The sequence below is a fragment of the Plectrocnemia conspersa genome, unplaced genomic scaffold (genome assembly GCF_051122295.1).
Source record: "Plectrocnemia conspersa isolate PC_06_02 unplaced genomic scaffold, ASM5112229v1 ptg000009l, whole genome shotgun sequence".
Taxonomy (NCBI): domain Eukaryota; kingdom Metazoa; phylum Arthropoda; class Insecta; order Trichoptera; family Polycentropodidae; genus Plectrocnemia; species Plectrocnemia conspersa.
In genome coordinates this window covers 29,755,201-29,771,397 of record NW_028277173.1, presented here as the reverse complement: position 1 = coordinate 29,771,397, position 16,197 = coordinate 29,755,201, and the positions used below count along the sequence as shown (strand labels likewise).

General features: G+C 31.8%; 1 protein-coding gene across 2 annotated transcripts in view; it reads right to left on the bottom strand.

Moving 5' to 3' along the window:
• The window catches only part of LOC148232609 (uncharacterized), a 54,892-nt gene that overhangs the window by 4,708 nt on the left and 33,987 nt on the right, over positions 1–16,197 (bottom strand). The window contains exon 1 of one of the 2 annotated variants that reach the window (XM_088193077.1): positions 3,854–3,939. The exons of the other annotated variant lie outside the window; for it this stretch is intronic. Coding sequence (XP_088049203.1) covers positions 3,854–3,898 — 45 coding nt within the window. The 5' untranslated portion in view covers positions 3,899–3,939. Of the gene's footprint in view, positions 1–3,853; positions 3,940–16,197 lie in introns of those variants that run through there. 2 annotated transcript variants of the gene reach the window in all.

Sequence of the window (16,197 nt, the reverse complement as noted above, 5' to 3'; positions counted from 1 at the left end):
TGATAATTTACTTTTCCAAAAATGATATGTAATAGTTAGTTAGGTCTAACACAAGCAATAAAAATATGCAATGAAGAAGTTATAACATAAATGAACGAATAATAATATTAAAGTATTTGCATGGAAGGACAAAAAAAATCGTTACGGTGTAGACTAGATGTGACTTATCAAATATGTACTATTCCTATATAAAAAACTTATATATTATGATTAAAAAAAATAAAGGGGATGTTTAAAAACTCATATTTTCATATGGAAGATTGCTTAAAGAAATATCATACGATGGACAAATATAACCAAACATCAAGTATATAAATATGTAAGTAATTTTAATTTATGTACATACATAAATATATTTAGTGTTTCATACATCAAAGTATTAAAAAAAAAAACAAGAATAAATTCCGTGCGATTAAAAATATGTTAAGAACCTTTCCGTGCGATTAAAAATATGTTAAGAAAAAGCGAAAAATTCGTTTTTTGTCATTGCATGGGTGGGTTTTTTTCAGATAGTGGTCCCAACATCTGCAACGGGTACAGCGTATACCCTAAATAGATGATATATAAATAATAAGTAAGAAGCATATTTTTGTGATTAAATAAATTGTACCGCAGTGGATTCAATAAGAAAGAAGTTATTCTCCTATAGCAAATTGACCCTTCGTCTACGCGTGCAGCTGCTAAATCACGTGTGATCAAAAGAGGACAATCTCGCAGAAACAGTGCAAATAAAAATGAATGTAATTAATTTTTTTAAATATTTGAACCGAGATTCTTACTCCAAAAAAGGAAATGAACTATGGCGTTTATTTAAAAAAAAAATATATTTTCTTCCTTACTGCGTATGTAGGATAGTTTTCGTCATCATATATTATAGAATACAAGCCTTCCAAATACATGCAGTATTTTTCTCATTTATGGTGAATCTAATATTCACAAGAATTTCATAATCGAAATTTCATACCACACCAAACACGTTTTAGTGTCTATATGCGTATGAGACGAAAAAATGTACTCCAATAGAAGATTCTTAAAAACGTAAGTGTGGTCATCATCACGACTTAGTGATTCATTCCACGATCAAAAAATCCGAAGACGTGAGAGTCGCGACCTCTGCCAAGGAATGACTTAACACGCTGGCGTCATACTTCACATACAAATTTTTTTGCGTGCATCGGTTAAATGAAGGATCATTTTTCCCCGAACGTCCTTGGCGCTATCGCCAACTTCCTATCAAAACCAGTTTTGTATTTATATAAATTCTTGTATCATTAAATCAATAATTGCCCTCAGAAGTCAAATTAAAACCGAGGAAAAACAAGTTTGTCTATACTGAAAATTGCAGTCGAGCGAACCTTGATCCATTTTTTAAAACCAATAAATCAGTGAAACCAGATCGACGACGAAAATCCGTCGTTATCATTCTTCTCCTAAACGGAGATCGATAATTGGAAAGCGACATCATTTTTGGAAGACCTCTTCTTTCGGAGTTTCACACCGCATTCTTGCCCATTCATACAAATCGATATTAAATCGCTGTCCCATCTTCTCACATTATCAATTATACCGAATATTGCATCTATCGCCTTTCACTTTCGCGGCTCTTCTTCTCCAATCTTGGCAAAATTCATATTCATGCTTTTACTTTCTAAAGACCACGCTGAGGCGAGACGCCTTTGTCATCCGGGATGTATGATCCTGTTATTTGGGTTAATACGAATTATCACGCCGAGAGATCGACTGCCATAAACGATCGAAGCAGTCTATATAAATAGATGGCAGAATATAGATATATGAGCATTCCATTTTTACGACTCATGCAAAGATCCCTGAAACATTTAGCTTCAAACGTATTTAATTACTAAAGAGCCATGGAGTGCCATAAACCATCAAGACAAACCATAAAGTTAGAAGATATAAGCACTCGTATCCGCTCTTAACATGGTGAATGATACATACGATAATTTTATTAATAGTATAGTTGGCTAAATGCATTTATTATTATTTTTGACAAAAAGTTATAAATAACCTACAACACCACTTACTTCATTCCATAATTTTACTACTAATGTATCTGATTTTTTTAATTTTGCGTAGAATTTCAACGTTTTTTTAAATAAATATAATTATTATAGTCATTATTAAATGTGCTCCTACTAATTGTTGTTTACAAAAGCAATAAAACATTTGTATTTATTATAAGAAAAGAGTATTATTATATAATACAAATGAAATGGCTAATATTTTTTTTTTTTTTTGCAAGGTAACATCCCCGCGGTGTATGGCTGAGAGACAAATAGTAATGGATTCTAATTATAATGTAACGGTATATCGTCGACCTCGATGGGGAATTTTATGATACACACGGTTCGGTTCCCGGTAATTTTTTTCCACTATTATATACTGACACAGAGATATAATTTATATTATATACGTATATTATAAATTAAAATATTTGATTTTAGTATTTTGCTTAAATAGTATTTAATAAAAACGTTTTAATAGAAAATTAAAACCGATTAATAATTGTTAATATTTAATTTAATATTCATATACACATAATATATAATGATAGATATAAAAAAGCAAAATACATTATACATTTATATTTTAATACCCACATTGCTTTATATCCATTACATTACATTACATACATAAAAAAATTAAATTCCAAAGCCAAATTTATTAAAAAGGTAATTTATCATTGCTGTTTTTTTCTATAAATTTAATTTTTAAAATATCAATGCATTAATAAATTTAATATTAATTACCTATGCATGTGTAATTGTTATCAACAACGTATGTATGTAATATTGTATTATATATACACATATGATTTAATCTTTAAAACAATAATATATATTTTATGAAATTTAATAATGGCTGTAGACCGAAAATAAATCGCATTAAATATTTTTTCTTTAAATAATAGATTTAAAATGTATAGGTGTATAATTATTTAAATAAAACTTTGATATTTACTATAATAGAAATCAGAAGGAATTGTTTACAATAATTATATTTGAGTGCTGATAGCAAAAATAAATATATTATAAAAAATATTTACAATTATATTGAATTATTTCTTGATTCCTGATTTAAATCAATTTTATTTACAGAATACAGATAAATTTAGAATTGCATTGGGGGGGAGGGGAATTCTTAAGCTTCAACCGTCAAATTAAAATTTTGATTAAAATTAATACTTAAAAATGAATTACAACAGCGCCAAAAATATTGTTTGTTACAAAACTATTATGGTTGGAAAATTTATCATATTTTAAATATTCGTAGAATATCAAGGCAAAAAAAAAACATATTTTTTGTTAAAATTGGACACCACCATGAGAAATTTATTTTGCAGATTTAGTCAAAGTACCCGTAATGAGTCTGAAATATCTTAAGACCATAACAAATAAATTTGAGATTGCCAATCAAACAGCCGATCGTAATATAGCTGCAATCAGCTTAATCGTTAATCACCTAATGATGCAAAACAAAATTGAGGATAAATACAGGAATGCAGGCAACCAGCTATCACATCCTCAGACACTTCCTTAGAGAATATTGAACGTTTACTTCAGAATTGAAAGCATCCCGGATGTGTTAGCCGCCCTTATATCAAGCTCTTACCCACCGGTCCATTAGCAATGGTCTAATACGTAACAAACTACTAATTATGTAACAGCATAATATATATTTAAGATATGTAAGCTAGCATTACAATAAAAAATATTACAAGTAAAGGAAGAATCCACTGTTCTTATTAACCAAGTTTATTACATATTTATAAATATCACTCATTGTCAAAAGAATAGCATAAATTAAAAAAAAAATATTATATAATAATTACCCTAATAATTCTAGTTTTAGACCTCCAGTTGCTCGGTTTAGTCATCTTAATGATTTAAAATACTAATATATACATATTAGCAAGCAGAATCTATGTTTGCATAGAGAATGCGACAATAAACTGATTTGCTAGCCTTCACTGTATTCAATATCTTTTGTGATAGATTGCGATAAGCATTTTATCTACCAATAGGATTAAAGAGCTGATAGATTAAAACCATTTTCAAATATTATTATCGCTGTAGTGAATTAATTTACGGTTTAATTTATTATCCCAACGAAATATAAAAGTTATTTTATTACCGCATTATATATGCAGTTGTGCAATTTCGTTCCACCTGCTCACACCAGGGACAGCTGCCTCTTTCGACGGGAAACGAGGTTTCAATTCTTAAAAATAATGAAGACCTTGTTGCTAATTTGTTGAGCTGATACAGCTCGAATGAATGACCCTTATTGGAATCTTCAATTCCGCGGTCACGTTTCAAGCCGTCCGTATAATTAGAACTTATTGTCCGTCTAATCATCTAATCAAAACACGGTCAGTAGAATGGCGGAGGAGGTATCATTATGAAAACTGATTTGCATATCATCTTCTTCCGGTCATCTCGATTGTTCTCGGTCCTTTATTATTTAAATATACACACAGCTCGTCTTCGATGTGTAGCATTGTTTCGTTTTCGTAAGAAGACCCTCGCGCATCTCAGCCGTGAAATTCGCCAAATTTCGGCAACGGAACCGATAAAAAGAACGGTCGGATGGCTGAAGACAAAAGAGATGAAGACAGCGAAAGCGGAGAACGGAGACACAATCGGCGATAAATCAGATCTTTGCAATTAACATTGCGAAATTTATAATTTTATGTAACGCATTCGAATTCGGTTGAACGAATATTATATTAAAATATATTTAAAACTAGGTATTCAGGCGAGTGACGGAATATGATTTTTACGTCCAGACTCAAATAAACAAATATAATATTTTATTTTAATTTCAATTCCTTGAATATAATATCTACATTTAAAAAGTATGTCAAATGCTCACCGTCGTCGTTCGGACTATAGATAATATTATTATTAAATATTATCATTTTATTAACTCAAATCATAAAAAAACGAAAAATCGTCTTCAAAGTCATTAAAGTTTATCATGAAGTTATTTTTATGCGGTTTTGTCAGCGCTATATTAATATAGCTCGTTTTGGAGTACCGCAGGGATCCAATTTAAATTATCTGCTCTTCCTTGTTTTCAACAAAGGGTTCGAATCTTAATGCTTTTCAATTTATATCGTGTCTGAGGGATCGGAATTATCGATTAGTATATAATTATAATATCGATCAAATGATCACAGATTAGGTTTACCTACATTTTCCTAATCTCACGGATGAATAATTAAAATCGGGCCAAGCCGTACATATTAGGTATTGAAATATATCTAATAATGAACTGCTTTTTATATGTATTAAACAAAAAATGCACAAGTGCGGATTAGCTTTATTTAAAAAAACCTGGAGTCACTGAGGAGGTTGTCGCTAGACAACCGGCTGCCTCTATGCATCGCCACGTATCACCTTCTTATATATTCTATAAGCCCTGCGCAATTATTTTAAAGTATATGCGGAAGTGTTTTAAGCAGAAATACTTCCGTGACGTTCGAGCAGGGTTGTAGATTTCATATGCACGTTGCTGAAGTTTGCGATGAGCGCATATCATTTAAACAATTTATTTCCGATTCGCGTTCTGTATGACTTACTAGTTCAGAGCGGCCTCAAATATGGCACAGAGACTTAATTAAAAAAATAGACAGCATACTACCGAAGCATCTGTAGAATTACTTGAATCGTCCATTTTTTAACAGATTATTTAGAATTTAAAAAAAAATAGCTTAAGTGTGATTTGCCACAAATAGAGAAATAGTGAATACTACAGAAAAACTGCAAAAAGCCACTGATATGATCGCGATAGTAAATTGAAATCGGTACACGGCAATACTATTCTATTTATAAATACAGCTACATATCTTGGCATAACCTTGAACACTAAACTACGGTGAAAGGAGCATATGAAAAATAAAAAGAAGAACTTGAAATAAAATATAAACTATCAATATAGAATAAAATCAAGACATACAATCAAATCCTGAAACCAGTTTGGGTATATGTCATACAACTCTGGGCGTGTGCCAAATAGTGCCACATTAAAATTATTAAAAATAATAAAATAAAGTGTTACTAAGCATTGTGAATGCTGCGTAGTATATTCTCAATGGATACGTATATCGTGATCTAGGTGTCGAAGACGTCGTCAGTTTTTTTTGCTGCTAAACAAAAAACGAGGCACGTCAACATCGAGGCATCAAACTCCTCAATATGGACTACTTAAAAAGACGGCTCAAAAAGCCCTTCAGACTGATCTAGTTATCATTACTGTAACTCATTTACTATTAGTGATTATGTAGTGTAGATCAGAAAACTTTTATATAATAGTACATAAAATATAAATGATTAAATATAGAGTAAAATTAATTGTTTTAGAAGTTAAGTTGTGAAGTTGGTCATATCCGTTTTTTAGGATAAAATTCTTTGAAGAACTTTTTGAAATAGCGCCTGAGAACGCTCCTCTTACACGAGCTTGCCAAACGCAAGGATGTTTTCGGCGATAGATATGTGGAGTTGGAACAATTAATGCGGCATCTTGCACCACAATCGCTTTTAAATTAGTGGTATAATTAAAAATTTCGGTGTATTTATAATAATAATATGTGTGTTAGTGTATGTATATGTATTTATATGAAATGTTGATTTTTTTGTATCAAGTCCATCATGACGCATTGGGTAAATCTGTCTATAAAAAAGAATAATGGTCTAAATATAATAAGGTTTTAATCTAAATATAAATATTTATATTTTCATTATATAGAATATTAATATAAAATAATAAAAGTAAAGAGTTTTAAATAAATTATACCAAAAAAAAGTATTTTGCGACAAGTGTCGCGTTTTCTTTTCAGTAAAATTGCACTAATAATATCCGGGCTATATACAAATTTGCTGTAATTTTTCAGGTATACATGTTGATGCGATTTCAGATATTCATACCGCAGTATTTAATAGTTTTCGCGTAGGAGGTCAAGTCTAGCCACATTCCACACAAATTTGTAGCTCAAGCCCCAAAATCTCAGTATATATGAATAGTATTTGTATTTCCTCATATTGAGAGTACTTCTTATGTTTTTACACGTAGTTTTGTTCTCATCTAAAAATATAACACTCAAATGTGCAGATACTTGACGCGTGTCTATGGCTATTGCGATATCATTGACATAATGCATTTTTCGAATTCAATAAAATAAATATCTTGAACATATTTAATTTTCATTAAAATAAATATTGACATCGCTTTAAGGCCAACAAGCATTTGAAAGAAGCATGCTATACAATTATTTTGAATAAGTGGGTTACTATGCTACTTTTCATAGCAATAAGCAATTGAAATGAAGCAATTTCAGCATATTAAGATGATTACTGACAATTAATCTTATAACTACATATATTCCACAATTAGTCAGATTGTAACAAAATCAATGTATCCGTGTATTATCGTCGCCGGATGTTAACGTCATATCGGCTGATTGAATTTGTATTTTTACAGTTCAAACAGTACACAAACATTTAATTGCGGTCTAAATGATTACGACCGCATATCACATATCTAAATGATGTTACCATTTCTTTCGCTCGATTACATGCGCGTTTCTAGATACATAACTATATCAACGAGTTGTTATTAAGTCGATAAAATTTATCACAGCGGAAAAAATAAGTTATGTACCACAGTAATGTATGCGGCGGCAATTATTTGGTATTGAAAGTTACATTTGCATATTGTCTTATTAACAATATATGTAGCGCGGTAACTTCAATCAACCAATACATAAATATATAGAATCAGCGAATCGATCCATTTATATATATAAAATAATATAAAATTGATCATTTACGACCACTGACTGATGAACTTTTGCCCCGCTGGAAAAAGCTGAAATGACGTCCCAGATTCTAAATCAGAAATTCTCAGGAAGTTGGCCAAGGCTGGCCAAGGACAGAGAATATAGAGGATTACTTCGGTCGAATTCGGTTCTGGCCGATCTAAAATCTCTCGGAAGTTGTCCGAGGTTACCGAGAACGGGAGGTAAAGTAAAGCTTCGAGCGCTTCCGAACATTGTAGGAGTCAAAGGGACCGAAGTCAAAGCTGCTCTTTCGAGCGCAAGCAGTGAGATACTTCCTCTTTCGCTCTCTCGCGTGTTAAGTGACGAGAGTGAGAGAGATAGTGATATGGTGTTTCGCAAACTGAGATAGAACGAGTAACTCGGTTCAATTTCAATATGCGCGTAGGCGTCCTATGGTTAACACGCATGTCGAGCGCTGCAGCGTGGTCACGTGGTCAAGTTATAATACCACATGCTTATCGGGGACTTCAACAGACTCTTACTGACATCTTTGAATATTTTAGGGCACCAAAAGGGATTTATTATATTTTTGATAGTATATTCTTCTAACAGAAATCGTTATTATATATTTTTTTTCATATAAAATTAAATAATTAAAAAATAATTAATGGTACTTGATTTTGTTAAAAAATAGTTTCGAATGTATTTTCCTAGATCGGTTTATATAAATGTCACACCATAACGAATTCTCATTTAGAATCGATGGCGACAAATTCTAGGATAGTCACAGATGTGATGTTCGTATTCTGAAGTATCATTTTTATGCCTTATGGCATTTTGCAAAAGCCGACAAAGATTTTGCGTAAATTGAATTTTTACGACCGAAAAGTTTTCACTGATATTGTATTGGTGAGTGTCCACATAAACTTTTATAATTATCAGTAGCATAATTTTAATAATATGACAATTTAAATATTGCGATTATTTGGCACATTTTTCGATCGCGAGCAAATATGCCAGCTGTACGTGACAGAAGCCGCCGTCCGGACGGCATATGAAATTTGCGGCAGTGTGATCGCTTACTCGAAGTCGTAAATCTCGGCCGACTTCAGTTGTAACTTCGGTTCGGACAACTTCCAGAGAGTGTAGTGCAAGCATTAAATTAGTCTCAATTTGGCAGTTGCGAAACGTCCATTTGCTGTTCCAATCCAAACCTAACCTACACGAACAACTTGACCTAATTAAGGTTCTACTAATTATAGTCTAAAAAACAAACTAAGCCAACTCATCTCTCAGGGGAAAATAAGTGAAAAAATATGTACAGACAGACGTCGCATTTCGCAGATTGCTCTATAGTTAGTCTGCACTTGGATATTACAAATGTTTTAAAATATGATAACTATCCTTAGCAATATTAGTACGACTTCTGATATGAGAGCATTGGTCAAAGTGTATTCAAACAGAATTTTTGTCAACAGGAGGGCGCATTTCTAGCTAGATTTTTTCTGGGTTAAAATAATATTAATTTCTAGCTTCTACTTTTGATGACAAATATTTATATTTATAATCAAGTTATTAAACTGCTCATCAAACCATGGATTGCCAATTAAAAAATATGACAGCTATCCTTACTGATATTATTATGAACCTTATATATGAGAGTAATGGTCAAAGTATATTTAAATCGAATTTTGGTCAATAGGAGGGCGCAAAAACAATTATCACTTCTCAGAAGTCAAAAATTCACGTCAAAAGCAATAAAATCATGTCGGTGCCGTCGCAGTGGAAACGCTCGGTAACGAGCGTTTCCACTGCGACGGCGACGGCATGATTTTATTGCTTTTGACGTGAATTTTTGACTTCTGAGAAGTGATAATTGTTTTTTGCGCTCTCCTATTGGTCAAAATTCGGTTTAGATATGCTTCACTCAATTCTCATTTATTGTTAGTCGTAATATTTTTATAACAAGTCACTGCGACGGCACGATTTTATTGCTTTTGGTGTGGATTCCTTGAATATTAGAAAGCGACCACTGATTGGCCAACTTTCCCCTCCCCCCCTAGAAAATCTAAGACGTACCTAGATCGTTGCTAATTATATACAAAAAAATATATAAGCAAAATATAATCTATAATCTAAGAATCATACTATCGCGAGGTACCACAGCTAGGAGACGTGCGGATGCAGTACTCAAAAATACAATATTTTAAGCTATTCAATTATTTAAAATATTCAAAACCTACAATCTTTAAAAACCACTATCTGTTGAGACATAAACGTGAATATAAAGTTGCAAAATGGCCGAGATGCAGCGCATTTAGGCCAAATCGCTTTAAATGTCGCGCGTCATTAACTCTCTTCACGAAAATTAGTGATATATCGTGCGATTTCTAAGCATTTTTAAATATTGCGCGGTGAATTTAGATTAATATGCAATTCTATACGCCAATAAACATACATAACCTAGAAATTTAGATTCAACTGATTTGCAACCGAATCACGAATGACACGTCTCAATCGATGGCGCAGACGTGCGTTTCAATGGCGAATTAAAAAAAATGACCTTGAACCGTTACCGTGCTAAGCATGGATGAGAACATTTTTCAGCTAGCGGGTCATCAGTTCTAAAAAAAACAAACCCTAATCATAACGCGATTAAGGCCAGCCTTTCGCGAGATGATGCTTTTTATAAATAATGAACCGCAGCAAATCATTTTTTTTTTATATATATAAATATAAATATTATTATCACGAAAGCTTCGCAAATAGAAAGGAGTGTAAAATACATTTATAATAAGAAGGGGAGTGTTGCCATATAATTAAGTGCATCCAGAGCCGGCCCTAGATTATTTAGCGCCCCAGGCAAAAACTAAATTTGCGCCCCCCCCCCACCCTAATAATACTTTAATAACTCATTACATGAGCGCAAAAATATAATTGAAATTAAAGTAATTTGATATTACATATATTTGACACCATACTCTTTTTTGCGATTGAGGGTATTTAAAAAGTTGTAGTTTTATTTTCGTCGCGATTTTTTACGCGTGAAATAATCTAAAGAGTACACAGTAGTGTATACAAAAAATATCAGATTATATTCTTTAACAATATTGTTTGATAATTTTAAGTGAATATTGCGCCTTTATTTGGTATCACGGCGCCCCACAGGATCTAGCGCCCCAGGCGATCGCCTGTACTGCCTGCCCCTCGGGCCGGCCCTGAGTGCATCGAATTTCTAATCTCTCATATTTTAGCAACAAGGTTAAAAATGCGCAGAATGAATAAAAATAATGCGAGGTATTTTTAAATTATTGTTTTGCTCGATGTTGCATGTTTTATTGTATAAATTTCACTTACAAATCACATCGATCATGATACGTGCCCGACGAGCGCAAAGTGTTAAAATACGCGAATATGAAAAACGTGCTAAATGTACTCAGATTCAAGTCACGTTCAATTTTTTGTCAATTACGCTAATGTTTGTTTTGACAGTGACAATACAAATATCTCAAAACATAATTATTCGTTAACAATTAAATTGACATTGAAATTAACGTTGACATTTTTGGAATAGTCGAATATAAAAAGAAATAGATATGTTTATGGTGCAAAAAATGATTTCAAATTCATATCATAATAACAAATAACTAGTAATGGACGCGACTTTATGGTAAAAACAAACAACTTTATTACCTTGAATAATTTATTTTAATACGTTTGAAATATGTATTTTTATTTACTGGAAATCTTTCGTTGAAACGTGACATACGTTAGAAAAGGGTAAACACAATAAACTAGTATCAGGTAAGTAGCGAAACACCAGACTGAAATCAATCTATTTCGATTTCATGTATATAATAGAAGTCTTCATATAAGCTGAATGGAATTTTGATAGAATTATAATACATTATCTGTCAAATTCGATAGAAAAATGACAGATTTTTATATTACTCATCAGCTGTTGTATGACGTTATTTTACAAAGTTTTGCTAAGGCGGAAATTCCACACGGGGTAGAAACGAACGATTGATAAAATTTCACAAAAGTTTATTTATTGAAAATCTTTCGGTGCAACATGACAGGCGTCAGCCCAATGCGTTACAACGGGGTAAACACAATCAACAACTAATAAGTAAGCAGTGAGACACGCTTGTTTTAAAAACTTTCACTAGTTTCCTAATTAAACAATATATCTATCTTATACATATGCATATGTTTTATTAAAATAATAGTTTATTATAATAAAATACAATATTAAATTATTATTTATTAAATAACATTAATTTATATAAATAAATATTAACATTATGTCGTGTTAACATTTTGTCGGAGAGCGTTATGTCATGTTATGAGCGAAAAATGACAGATTTTCATATTACACATCAGCAGTTGTAAGGCATTATTTTACAAGGTTTAACAATAATTTAAGGATAAACACTCAATAAAATTGCAGAAAAGTTTAATTATTGTAAATCTTCCATGAACCTTTGAGCCTTGTATTATGTTTTTTTTTGTATAATTTAAGGTTGAAAAACACTTTAATTTATTAAATTAATATTTAAATAACTAATAGCATACATAGGTGTTCCCCCACAATTTTAAAATGGCACGCAAAAATATCAGCCAAATCAAGAAACATCTATTGGCAGTAAAACAGAATCGAAAAATGCTTTTATTTTAACTTTAAATTTCTAGAACTTAACCCCAACTACACATATAAAAACAGACACCAAAGAAAACTATATATACATAAATTTTAGGCAAATTAAATAGATCTATATATACTTATATGTTATATCTCTACTATTTTTAGAAAATATTATAGACTGAGTCGATATAAAATTAACACATCAAATACCATGCGCACAAATTAGTGCGTTTCTTCATTTAAACTTTTTGCATAAAAACACATGTTAAAGACACATTAAAAAACACACAGTCGCGAATATAAAATCTGTTTAATGCATCTGTCGGCTTATAAAGTAAGAACCAATTTGGTACTACAATAAGTAATGGCAATAAAAAACGAAACGTACTAGTTAAGTACCTATTAAAACGAAAAGTGTGAGTTAATCATAAGCATAAACCAAGTATGAAATTAAAAATTATTTATACGTTTGCACATACAGTCCTCTGTTATAAAGCGTACTTTTACCGATCTTTTGTTACTTTTAATTAAAATGTATTATCGTAAGCTCCAATTGGCCATGCACGCTTTAACAGCGTTGATTCAATTCAGAATCCAATTGTGGTTCAATGGTACCTACAATGGCTCGTACGCTCTGGATGAAGCGTTTGATAGGTTCCAAACGGTTCTCCACATACCTTCGGACATTTTATGTAGATTTTTTGGGCGCGGAACGCATATGGCACGACGCTAAAAGTAACGGATGAGAGAGCCAAAGGTATGTATAATATATTGTAGATCTTGAGCGGTGGGATTAATTTGAAAATTCTCCTCACGACGTTGATGAATGTTTGCATATTGCGTCTCCGAATTCATCTTCCACTCCTTCCAAAGCGATCGAGTACCAAACAATGGCTCGCCAAATCAGCCAAATTGGGCACCGTGTCCAAAAACGTATCATTTTCAATGGAGTGCCATTTCCTCGGCAGATAAGGCGATAAGGGGTCAGATGATGAATTTTGAAGAAGGCCATTGTTTGCAAATGAACTGTGTGTTTTTTAAACAACGCCGAAAAAGATTAAAGAAAAAGATAAGTGCGTATTTAAGGTAATCATAAACTGGTCGAATACCGGTAATACTAGGAGCGTACAAGATTAACGCCTTCCGGTCAAATTTACTATACAATTGACTATTTTGATTTGCCGTCATTTTCTATTAATTATTACAGAGTGAACACTTCTACTGCCTGATTATAATATATTTAAAAAATCGTCAATCAGATAAGAGTAATTAATTTTAATAGGTATTAAAAAAAATCATAATAACTTTATTTATTAAGTCATGGAACTTCGTAATGATGTATATATTAGATTAGGATCATAAGCTTTTATTATTGTATAAAATTTGAACTGTGATAAAAACACTGATTCCTAAACACAATTTATACCAAAAAGATAACATCAATCGACTTATATTATATATAATATAAAACCAACCAAAGATTTTGATTATGATAAATAATGATGAAGTTTATATTTTATATGTTAACCTTACTATTGAGAGTAATTCAGGTGAACGAGTTATGATTCCTTTATTATAATAAAATCATAATAATTTTTAATTATAAAAAAATTGATATAGCACTGATTCTTGAAAATAATACTGTAACTTTTTTGCCAAAAGGATAAGATCATTTCGACTTTTAATAAAGTAGTACTTTTATAAAGCATTTTAATTATCGATTTTGAAAAACAATGACACGAAGTTCATTGCATTAGTTAAAGTTAAATTTGGTGAACTAAAAAGATCACAACTAATTTATTATAATATGAAGTAAAATACTTCCCTTACTAATTTATGTGTTATTAATATTTATTAAAAACGAAAAGTGATATTATATAATGTACCAAAAATTATAGCACAGTCTGTAAAATCGTTCTTTAGATTTTTACTAAAACACAATTAGTGTTTCAAAAAAAAATCCTGTCCGCAATAATTAGGTGGTAGATTTTAGTATACAAAATTATTTTTATATCTAAGATAAAACATTTACACCCTCTTTAATTTTTTTAACATTTTATAATAATTTAATTAGACGCCATTTTGAAACAATATAGCGAATCAATGTGATTAATTAACAATAATATTTACAATAAAATACTATTAAGTTTCATGTCGATACAATTGCATCGTTTCATTGAAAACGCCAAATTACAAAAGCCAAAATTGAAGTGCAATACATTGCACAAATGATATCGATTTATGATCGAGCATTGTCGTGCAAGAGAATCGAACCTTTTCGATTGACTAATGCGGGGATTGGATGTCGTAGTTTTGTCGACTTCTTGACAGAAACTCACCCCAAGAAAAATATAGCGTAGACCAGCAAACAATCACAATATAATGTATTCTGAATAAACTGACGCTTTCAGTTGATCTTTATCGACTGAAAGGTCTTACATTACAGTCGAGTTAGAATGCAAAAATATCAAACTTAAAGCGAAAGACTAATGATGCAGCAGAATCAGCGTATAAATTGAGTAAATATTTATTTGTGGCAAATTCTATAAATCATACGCTATTCGACGAGCATCATACAATATTTCGCAGAACTATTTAAAAGTCAACCACATACAATCTATTTAGTTTCCATATAAACTCGAGAGTACAAGAAAAGTTCATCTATGAGGAGATGTTTGTTATTCCTTCTCCTTGTTCATAGCAGTACTTAGTAAATGTAAAAATGAAGAGTACCGCATATCGCATGCGTCGCTGCATACCAATTCCGATCTCTTCGACTCTTACGTGATTGGAATCGTACTTCTCCGACATTTATCTGTGCCAAAAGTAGCAATTTCGCTAATTGTTCAGCGATGCTCAATCCGTGTGGAGTTATAGGGCGTGAAGCGGCCGGACCGGAGCCGATGTCCACCATTTCCTATAATGGCTGTCGACCATCTCTAATCTGACAATTGCGTCGTTTCGCCAAAAAAAATCGTTCGTTTTTCAGCAGAGAAACAATGACCGGTCACCTGAATGTCTAGCTGGAGGTGAATAAGGTAATAATCAGATGATGGATGCCTCTGCCAACACAAACACGGTCCGCTTCAGACCTTGCGGTCGGACTATTATTGAGCTCGAGGCTGAAGACAATGGCGGTAATGGTGTTCCTTGATAAGACAAAACATGAAGAAGAAAAAACAAACGCGACATGGTGTAATTATGCAAAAAATGTGTACGACCATTTGCTTAATCATACGTCAAAATATTTGCGGCGAAGATTTCAAGTTTCAAGGATCTACCGGTTTGGCTCAATCTAGGTGTGGTTAGAAACTGTGACATCTGGGATAATACAGGAACGAGAGTAATCTCTTATCTTTTGTACAATCTTGAGAAGTACGCAAATGGAAGGTAAGTACAGTTATATGACTTCAAGAATAGAAAAGACATATGTAACTATATATCCGGAATGGCAAAGGCATCGACCGGTCAACCGCGAAGTTATTCTGCATAGTCCGCAGGAATAAGTCTGAAAAGTCAAAAAATCAGCCTGTGACATGCATTTAAAATTATACATTAGATTCCTTTTTGAATACAAATTTTCACAAAATGTTTTAATAAAAATGTAATCATGAATAAATTGGTTCTATGACTATTTCTAATATATGTTTCGACAAATATTGAAGTAATGAAAAATAAAATTTATAAAACATAATTTTCACAAGTATGGAAATGAAGACTACTACCATGAAAATGGCAACAATCAGCT